An 11,251-nucleotide genomic window follows, 5' to 3' on the forward strand; every position below is an offset into this window, starting at 1 on the left:
AGGCAACATTCGTTATAAAGGCCACTTTAGTTAACTAATGAAAATGCAAAAGTAGTCTTTTTAACAAAGGACACCTATTGGAATAAGCTTTTTTAAACATTTGTGTAGGGTTATATCAGTTGTCATGACAAGCTTATGTAGGTGTCATGTAGCCTTATGAACAGTACCCTGCAGTAAAGTGTTACCACTTATTTTGACTTCGAAAATCAACAAAATGTGTAAAATGACCAGGGATATTCAAACTTTCGCATACAACTTGAAGACCTCAGTGAAGTTTTCAATTATAGAAGAGTACATGTTTAATATACAAGGTGTAAAGGTGTAGTAAATGTTAAAAAATCCTGTTAAATACTAAAAAAAAGGACTTCTGCTCTGTTACTCTCCACCCTGTTATAAGCAGAAACCCTTAGTCTGAGTAAAGATGAGGTTTTGCCACTGAGAACAGAGAAAACAGAGTCTGAATAAAACCATGCCAGAATAAAAAGATTTATTAAGTTTTTTAAATTTATTTCACAGATCGACAATCTGGTCAAAAGAAGAGGAAATATTTAAATATGTGTCTGTCTAGACACCACAGAGTCTAAAGGGTTATTATATCAGAAATGAAGGGGAAAATTCATTTCATATTTAGGTGTAAATGTATACAATTCTACAATTCCTTTATTTTCCTTTAGAACTCAAGTAAGAACATTGCAGAAGACTTTTCCCTTGTTGGAATTCAATCACATTTCTTACACTAAGCACTCAGTGTTTCTCCACATGCCCTGTGACCACTCTAGTCAGTAGGCTAAATATAAAGCTCACATTGCCTAAACAGATTAGGCTTTTTGTGTATTTTCACTTCCTGGGCAGACTCTCAGCAACGAACCAATACAGTAAATATTGTGGAGTGTCACTGATCATTCCATAAAGGCACACCAACATCATTCTCAATGAACACTTCAACCTGCAGAGAGATACAGAACAGTGACATTATCTTCAGTTACAATCCTTCTCAAGACCTAAAACACAATTAGATCTTCATTCTTAGTGCAGAAGGCATATAAAATCAACCCCCTCTATCAAAAAAGACCTTTAATGTCGTGAGGAGAAACCTCGGAAAGTCCCCGTGATCTATGGTTCATAATGCAATATCAGTGAGATGGAAATCTCGCTTGTGGAGAAGGCTGCAGAAGACCCTTGCGGTTGAGCCTCCACCCTGGTCTGAAGAAAGAAGGGAGTGTGGCCTTGATCTCACAGTGTCGTGCGAAGCAGCCTCATCACTCGCTGGTACAGCTGCTGAACAACTGTCACCAGATTCCTGTAAGAGATGGTAGAGAGGATGCCAGCAGGTAGTTGAGATGACCAAAGAAAACCATCTTGAGAAGTACTTGTCCTTTAAATAGGAGTCAGGTGAATCCCTTAAACTCTGTTCAGCTGTTAATCTTAAACCTTATTCAGTAACTGCTGGAAATGATTCACTAACCACAACAAAACTAATATGTAACGTGGTTAAGTGAGTGAGAAATTCTAGGCCCATATTTAAGCCCTTAGACTTAGAGGTTCATCTGCATTAAAAAGGAAGAAAACTTCTCCATAATTAAGTTGTTAAAATGTGAACAAAGTTATTCAGACTGGTTTGATGTGAAGTCTGAATTGTTCACAGTGGTAGTGTTAGGAACCAGACGTCTGAAGTGTTTAATGCTGCTAAATTTCATGTAACAACAGAAAGCTGTTACATGAAATAGTTATATATATGCTGCCTGATGCCTGAGACACTGTTCTGAGATAAGATGTAGGTCTAAAAATATATTTCTAAATCCTTTCATGTGGGGAGGTACATAAAAGGTGTTGTAAGACAAAATAAGGCATATTTTTCAGATTTACCACTATTTCACTATTATCAATATTACATATAAAAATTCACAAGACATAGTTTCACTAGTCAGTGTGGATAGAAAATGTATAAATTTACTATATATTACTATAGTTGTGTTGTAGACATTGAGACCCCTGGTTTCTATCACCACTATAAAGAAATCACAGCTGGTACATTTCTTTAACCCCTTAAAACCCCAGACTTTTTACATACTAAGGGTTACTAAGTTACACACCAATTTGCATAGTAAGTTACTCAGTAACTACAGGGACTTCAATGCCAACTGGTTTAGCTATTCTTAGGTTATAGAACTGTGCAATAAAACTTTGGGCCCACCAGTGGGCGCTGACCATTCATTGGGTTAAAATGAATCATTTCACATCAAACCAGTCTGAATGATTTTGTTTACATCTCGACAGTTTAATTATGCCAATGTTTTTGAAAAAATCAATGGTCACTATGAAACTAATATGTAGCATATAGTTATGAGGGTGAGGAAATTTAGGCTCATATACAAGCAAAAGTTTAACCCATTCATGTCCAAAAACTAAATTTAGTATGATAAAGATGGTCTAATTCCATTTAGAAAATGTATAGTGTTTGTTGTAGGCAGATGAACAAAAAGATCTGTATACAAATATATATAACAATATACAAATACAGAAGGCAGGTAGGTTTCAAATCGAGTTTTTACAAATGTGTTTTTCTAATATTCTGCTATGTTATGTTACTAAAATACTTCAGAATTACAACTTTAACCTTCTGGGGTCAAAGTGCATTTTCTCAACTTACATATCTTCTTAAATTCGACTTTAAAGAGACTAGCATAGAACATGACACTCATATACTTAATATCAAAATGCTCTGTTATCTTCAACACTACTAACCAAAACAACTTCAGCAACTTCAGCAGCTGTAAACTCTTTGCACACTATTTCACAAGTGTCTCAGATGTAGACTGAATGAAGGGTTTCTGGCGTGATGGGTAAGTCCTTAGTGATTTCCAAAGTGTCCACTGGTCAGTTTCACACAAAACCACTAATTACACTCATTGAGAGGCAGACAGCGTGTATCTCGACCCCTCTTCACAGCCTCATATATTTCTATATATGCGGATGTGATACACGTACGATCTCGCAAAAAGATGGAATAGAAAGGCCGACTCTACAGATTCAGGAAATGTTTGAACTGCTGTGTTATTGCAAAAATAGAGAAACAGAAATATATGTGTTCATATAGAAAATATATGTTTGTTCTCATCATCATTGGGATCGGAATAGTTAGAAGGAATGAGGAATAGTTACCATCCAACTGGTTTAGTTTTTATTACAAGTCATTTTTGGACTTTTGTTCACAATCAATCAATTTTCCATTATTTAGTCCCATGTGACTAAAATACTGAACTCATTATAATGAATTGAGTGATGAAGACAGATTTGAAAAATCAGATTTTTGCTGGCTCACAGATCATATGGTCCAAAGCAAATTTAAAACATGTACATTAATGGATTAGTGGTTAATCTACATTTAAGAGTTGTAAACCTGTGCCATGCAACCTCAACAAAGGGCTTGTTATTTCAGGGCCTGAACATTTTTTATCCAATTATTCATATTAGCAACTGCGACATCTTGACCTTGCCCCTCCCAAAGAGAAAGTCCATGAGTACCCTGGTGCCACGGCACATTCCAGACACATGGCAACAATGGCATCAAAGTTAACATGGTCGAGAACTGCACCTACATCACACATCATCCACAAAAAGAAGCAGGAGGAACCCCATGAACCCACGTCTGCACCACCCGCAGAACTCACAATAACAACACCAAGTGAAAAACTCACCGGGCGCCGTGAGAGACACAGTTGTTCCTGTCAGGATGGAGGCAGAAGAGAGAGGCCACGCAGTACACACAACACAACAACATGGACAGTAGTCTCCTCTTTAAAGACATCTTCAGCTCCGTGCCTTAAAGAACCTCACTACAGCTCTAAACGTCCCTTTCAGGTCTCTACTCTTTCTACTGAAACAGAAGACAGTCCAGAAAGTTCCTTCCTTGGCCAGCTGGAGATGAATTAAGGATGGGCAGCTATGTGTGGCTGAGGAGTGGGCACCGCTCTGTGCAAACTGCATCCAAGCCGGGGGGCAGAGTGTGGCACAATAACTGCTGACCAAGAGCTGCTTTCAATAGCACTGAACAGTCTAGCAGGGATGAATACCACAGCTACATTGTCTGGCCGCTGGGAGCAGGGCTTTATTGTGTAGCGTTCTCATAAAAAGATCTTTCCTCAACGTGAAGGGATTGTAATGTGTGTAGTGTGAACCTGTTGTAGTGTGCAGTGTGGACTGTAAACATGGTTCTTACCGATTTGTAGGCTTTCAAATAGCTAAACACATAGAAAACCCACATAGAGGAGGCAAATGGAGTGGATTCTTGGGGTCTCATTTATAAAGCATTGGCATAATCTGATCTTCTAATGATTACACGTGAAAATTCATTTGTAAAGAAAAATGTGTACATCTCCAAACTGACATCCAAACATTTTAATAGTGACAGTACACATGTTATTGCACCACATAAATCATTTGTACACAAACGCTAAGAGCTTTAAAAAAAATGGGTTGCTGTCCAAAATACACATACTTCCATTTTTTTATGTCTGTTTTTTTGCACCATTTGAGCCGAGCAGCTGCCCTTTATGTTGTGTAGCAATTTCATGATGAAAGGATTAATAGAAATGCTCCAAAATTCCTTCAAATTAAATCTCTTTAATGCATATTAAAGTTAAGTTTTTGCTTTCTCCTGTAAAGTTACTATATGGAAGATACTTAAAGTTAAGCTCTAAATCTCAAATTACAATTGTGGAAATTTAATGAAGCTCACTTAAACCACAAATCTCTTTAGTAACATCCACTAAAAACTGATAAACATGCCAGCAATGAAATCTGTCCATTACAGATTTCCCTTATAATTCCCTCTTTCATTCATAAACTGTTTATGTTACAAATCATTTGTATGCAAATGCAAAGAACACACCTTTTGAATCAGTCTTTTACAGATTTCCCTCTTTAGATTTTTTGGACGACACTTGGAAAATGGCTTTTCATTCATATGCTATTACATATGAAAATGTTATTCTGTTAAAGTGCATTATAAAACAAACACATAGACAAGAAACTGGAACTCCCCTCCAGTTCTACAGCTACACTACCCCTTTCCCATCACCATCACCATTCATTCCCACAGTTTGTTTAGAGTTTTAGAGAAATCAGAGCAGGAACCATATCAAAACAGGGAGTGACAAAAGGCTGAAAGGCTGAGAACTGGACACTATGACCACAGATCCATGAATACGGTACAGACAACCAAATGTACAGGAGAACAGGAGTTTTTTTCTGATTTGAATTGAAGAACACATGAGAGAAGCAGAGTGGAGTCAAGTTGGAGGATGTAAAGGAGGAGTTCGTTTTTTACTGACCTGTCCATCCCTTGCTTTGGTGAAATCACACTGTTACACTGACAGATTCACGCAACTGGATGGGTACATTTCCCAGGAGTAAGGATTATAAGGATTCATCTGTTTTGTATTACTGTTTCAATCAAGGAACACTGTCCAGTGTCTTTACATCCAGAAGTTCTGAAGTTCTAAAGGTTCACGGATGACAACATGTTGACCATCAACAGCTGATCAACATTTTCCATGTGCGCAAATTGTACTTTTGGGCTTTGCTTCCAATTCCAAACAGAATGTTGATGGAAAATGGTATCTTCAAGCAGGAAGTATGCACTACAGATCCACTGATGGGACTTGGATGACAGCCAGACTGGACAAGGGTCAGCAAAACCACAGCAGTAGTGAAGGACATACTTTGGCCCCGCAGCAGGAAAGAGAGGTCTGTCTCCAACAGAGCATTCCCGCTTCTGATATCTGACACTTTTATTTCGCTGTTTGAATGATGTGAATATCATTTGGAGTTTTCTGTGGGAACTCCAGGAGCCAAGGACAGAAAAGGGAATGATGGTCGCTCGGAATGGGACCGTATCCTCTTCGGAGGTGAGGGGGAGCTACTCAGAGGACGTGACTTCAGCCATGCCGATGTTCACAACTTCTGCTCAAGTGGGCATAGATGGAATAGTCATGGGCTGGATCCTCAGTGTGGGGTCTGCTTTGATCATCTCCACCAACCTCCTGGTAGCTATCGCCTTGGTCCTGCTCATCCAAAAGAAGGGCAGCCAGAGCTGGTGCTTTCGTCCTAAACCTGGCCATTGCCGACATCCTCGTGGGTTTGGCCATTACTGGCATTGCCACAGATGCTTTGAAGGGACGAGTATCCTCCGTGCATAAGGAAGTGTGCTTGCTGCGCATGGCTTTTGTTATTGCGCCCTCTGCCGCCTCCATCCTCACCATGTTCTTCATCTCACTGGACCGTTACATGGCCATCAAGCTACCCCTGCGCTACGCACAACTCATGGGCAGAAAGACGATAGCGGGAGCTTTGGTATCCCTGTGGCTGCTGTCCACAGCTGTGGGGTTCATGCCCAACATGGTGGTGGAGATGCAGCACAGTAGCAACAAAAGCATATGCACCTTCTTCTCAGTCATCGAGCCCCAGAGTATCATCGTAGTCTTCTGTGTCACCTTCTTCCCTGTGCTCTTGGTCTTCATCTACTTCTATCTGGACATCCTGAAAATCGCATGTGGCCATCAGCGGCGCATTCGACAGGCCATGCAAGCTGGCTCCCGCTGCGTAATGCCTAACCGCTACTGGGGGCATGTCAAGGCTCTGAAGACTGTTGCTGTACTGGTGGGCTGCTTCACACTCTGCTGGTGCCCTTTCTTTGTAGTCAGCGTAGTGCAGGTGCTGTGCCCACCATGCGAACTTTACGGATTTCTAGAAAACCACCTCTGGTTGCTGGGACTCACCAACTCCCTAATCAACCCTCTGGTCTATGCCTTCTGGCAGAGGGAAGTGCGACAGCAACTCAGTGACATGTTCACTTGCATTAAGGCCAGTCAATGTTGTGTTAAAGTGCCTGATGCAACTGAAGGATTTCCTATAGACCACACGATGGCCACTCATTCCAGACACTCTGTTGACCAGGAACAGCCTTGCCAGTTTATCTTTAGGGATCCTGCCACAGTGCCTTCCTCTGCGTGAACATTCTGTGAAAACCGTGTAACAAACAACAACGTTCTTTCAGTTCAGTGGTCACAGGAAACCGTTAAGTGCTTTGATTTCAACAACAGAATGGAAAACAACTGCCTCACGTAATGGATATGGAGTCTTGAGAGTCTAGCACTGTGTGCGTGTAATGGAACAGATGGCTTTGTTTACTTTTTACTCAGTTTCTTCTACTTAACAACTGAAGTCAAAGACAATAAGCACTTACGGTCTGATGTCTCAATTCCAACTGTTTGCGCTATCAAGCAATTTTTGAAATAAAAGCCATCTGTTTTAATTGACCTATTACTGCCCAGCATTTAGTGAATTTTGTTGCAGTACAAAAATCAGTTAATTTTGTTATTTTCTTGTGCTACAATTTTGTTTAGGTACTGTTTTTAAGTTTTTCATTTTATGTCGAGGAATCATGTTTTATGTTTAGTTATAGAGAATAAAAGTGATTTCACTGTGCTGATGTTCTTGAGCTGTCTATCTAACAGATCTCACATCTTAGTCAAGGTTACAATAAAATTATTTGATAAATAGTTGTTTACAGGAAGAGAACAACTACATCCAAGATCAGTACTTCTATTAGTAATTCTTGCTTAAATTAAAAGCAGAATTTCATATGAGACTTGGCATTCTGAGATTCACTTGTCTTTAAGGCTTCTAATTGGGTCATTTACTGATTTCATTTGGATCAGGCTTGTTTTATTTTATTTTTTTATGGACATTACTATTAACTCCTTAAAATCTCAGGCTTATTACAAACTAAGGCTTAGTATTTAGTTACTACAGGGACTTCAATGCAAACTGGTGAAGCTATTCGTCGGTTATAGAAGCGTGTAATAAAACTTTGAGCGTGCTGGTGGGCCCTGGCCATTTAAAGGGTTAAAATAAATACATTCACATTTACATGTTTCCATATTTTGTTTGTATATACTAATTTTGATTTAAACAAACACTACTGTATTTTCAAAAACATTTGTGCCTGTTGAGGAATCTGAGCTTGAAGAGTCAGAATTAACAGTGGACATTTGATCATATTTCATCAGTTTCTTCATAATTATGATGTTTGTATGTGTTTTGGAAATCATACCTGTGTCGTGACACTGAAAATCCCATTAATATTTTATAACTTAATTGATGAGGCCATTTACTTCACCTTCTAGCCCTTAAAGCATTGCTTCCACAGGTCAGTGGTAATTAGGATAAAAACAAAAAGAATATTGACTAATGAGCCCTCCTGATTCACTCATTTGCTTGGTCCACTGTTTTAAAGGTCAACAGCCTTTAAAGGTGCAGTGTGTGAGATTTAGAAGAATCTATTAGCAGAAATGTAATATAGTATACAAAACTGTGCTTTCATTAGCATATAATCACCTGTAACTATGAATCGCTGTGCTTTCGGTAGCTTAGAATAAGCCCCTCACATAGGCAGCTGGTCCTCTTCCAACAGAGGCACTGCCATTTTCTATAGTAGACTAGAATGGACAAACCCAACACTGGCTCTAGAGAGCGCCTTTCATATTTTTACATTGAAGTGGCAGCTTGAATTTGGTGGCGCTATAGCACCGGTAGGAAGACGTAGAAAGAAGAAGAATCTGTGGTTGCTGCTGGTTCAGTTTGAGAACCCAAATGTTGACAAATGGAGGATCAAACTTATTATTTAGCCCAAGAAAAAGCAAAGGAGCGTGAGTCCTCATCATCAAAGAAGCAAAAACATGAAAAAACAAAACAAAATCGAGACAGGCGACGGCAGAAAACCTGATGGCCACCGTAGGTTCTACTACACGCTTGGAAAGGGAGGGGGGAGAGAGGGGTATTTAGTTTGTTGCAATCTGCAACCTCACCACTTGATGCCAGTAAATCTTACACACTGCACCTTTAAAGCTAAAATACACTTCTTATGTCTATGGAATAGCATTGAAAGCAGAGAGAGAGTTAAAATGATAACTTCAGTAAATTTGAAACATTATTTAGAACAGCTTTGTGATTGTTCCCGTTGTAACCTCTCTGACCCCTAACAGCTTCTTCTGTATTCCTCCAGCAGTTCTGAGTTGCTGTAAATTTTATCCTAAACTTCACCATCATAGCTTTTACTGCGGCCTTTTTTCACTAGCAGTCTGTCTGCAATTATTTAGAAATCATACCGTGTTTTCCTGATGTAGCAGATTTCTGAATACAACATGGTATCAGGGAGGGTCTTTGAGCTAGCTGAGCGTTTTAGTGTGATGATAGGTGGGGGTGGGCGAGGTGAAACATAATTACAAAAATAAACATAACATTATTGGTTAATATTTTTCCCCACCCGCTGGTGCACATTGTCATGTATCAGCAAACGTTTTAGAGGCAGACAAACACCAACAACAATAATTTTGTCTTGTAAGCGTCATGATATGATGAATTTTGCTAAATATGACCAGGCACATGAACTAACAAAGTAAAATAAGGTCTCATAACTAAGTTGGCCTTATATGGTAGTAGCAAGTGCGAGTTCAAGTGGAGTCTTCCCAGAGGGCATGACATGAACATTCAATTAATCTTTTTTCATCTTCATATGAAAAATGTAGAGCAGAACATGCGTTTAACTTTTTTTACGATTGTTTTTCATTTAAATGGTATTAATGTATGTTATAACATAATACAGAGCTGGGCATGTTGCAGTAGTGAGGGTTCTGATTTAACACTTAAAATAATAATAATAATAATAATAATAAATGATTAATTTTAATGTCCTGTTGAAAACATGTGCAACTGAGACAACAGGACTGTCTTTAAGATTTTAATTCCAATACTCTTATCATTTGCATTTTTCAAATATGAAATCCTGCAATACCACAGCATAACTTCAATCTCATGGTAATTATACAATTATAAATTAGTATTTGTAATATTTCATTAGTATGTCATATCTCCTCTCAAAATGAAAACAAGTTAAGACAGTGTTTACATTTACAGCTATCCCAAAAGTGACATTAAGCTACCATTATGTAAAAGACCCAAAATATGCACCAATGTTTAAAAAATTGGCATAGGTCAGTTGTAGAGATGTAATTCATTGTGTTTTGATGTGAAATGGTTTATTGTAGAGACTTACTGACTCAGACTTTTTACAGTGGTGATGATAGGAACTAGGGGTGCAATGTCTTAAACACAAACATAGCTATTTTTATTGTAAAATGACAAAACTTACACTTGTCTTGAGTTTTTATATGAAATGTTTATTATGTTAAAACAGTAGTAAATCTGGAAAAAAAGGTTTTCTCTTGGCACTATTTTCGCCCCACAGCACCATGACTGTACTTCTCCACCATAAATGGATTTTAAAGATTATACATTTTAGGCCAAGATCTTATATCACGACTTGTATAAAACAAGGTTGCAGGCATTAGGCTATGTATTTGTAACTATTTTGGTAATAGTTTTTGGTGATGTAGCCTTTAGGGGCATTAAATACTCCAAACATCTGGTTCCTACTCCACCCCCACTGTACACAATTCTGACTCGGTACGTTTTTCTAGAAGGGTACATTTAAATGACTTTGTTTACATTATGACAATAGAGTTATGCAGAAAATTTGAAAAATCGGTGGAATTTCCCTTTTAAACTATAACAGTCAGTGTAAACAAAGAATGTGAATCAGCCATAACATTAAAACCATCTTTGTTTCTACGCTTATTGTCCACTTTATCAGCTCCTCTTATCATACAGGAGCACTTTGTTGTTCTACAATTACAGACTGTAGTCCATCTGTTTCTCTGCATACTCTGTTAGCCCCCTTTTACCCTGTTCTTTAATGGTCAGGACATTGAAGGCGTGTGTAATAAGAGTGGACAGTGAGTGGACACAAACTCCAGCAGCACTGCTGTGTCTGATCTACACGTACCAGCACAACACACACTAACACACCATCAACACATCAGTGTCACTGCAGTGCTGAGAATGATCCACCACCCAAGTAATACCTGCTCTGTGGTAGTCCTGTGGGGGTCCTGACCACTGAAGAACAGGGTAAAAGGGGGCTAACAAAGTACGCAGAGAAACAGATGGACTACAGTCTGTGATTGTACAACTACAGAGTGCACCTGTATAATGAGCGGAGCTGACAAAATTGAAGATAAATGTACAAACATTGAGGTTTTAATGTTATGACTGACGTATATCCTCTCTGGTGAAAACATGGCCGCTACACTGAACTTCAACACCCACAATCCTCGAGTTTGTCACGCGG

General features: G+C 38.8%; 1 protein-coding gene across 1 annotated transcript; it reads left to right on the forward strand.

Annotated features, from left to right (window-relative positions):
- Positions 1 to 5,724: 5,724 nt before the first annotated feature.
- Positions 5,725 to 7,014, forward strand: LOC118820362 (glucose-dependent insulinotropic receptor). The gene is given in 2 exon segments (XM_036588669.1): positions 5,725 to 6,101; positions 6,103 to 7,014. Coding segments are annotated over 2 exon segments (1,143 nt in total). The 5' UTR covers positions 5,725 to 5,870.
- The last annotated feature ends 4,237 nt before the right edge of the window (positions 7,015 to 11,251 follow it).

Source organism: Colossoma macropomum, unplaced genomic scaffold (genome assembly GCF_904425465.1).
Source record: "Colossoma macropomum unplaced genomic scaffold, Colossoma_macropomum, whole genome shotgun sequence".
NCBI lineage: Eukaryota > Metazoa > Chordata > Actinopteri > Characiformes > Serrasalmidae > Colossoma > Colossoma macropomum.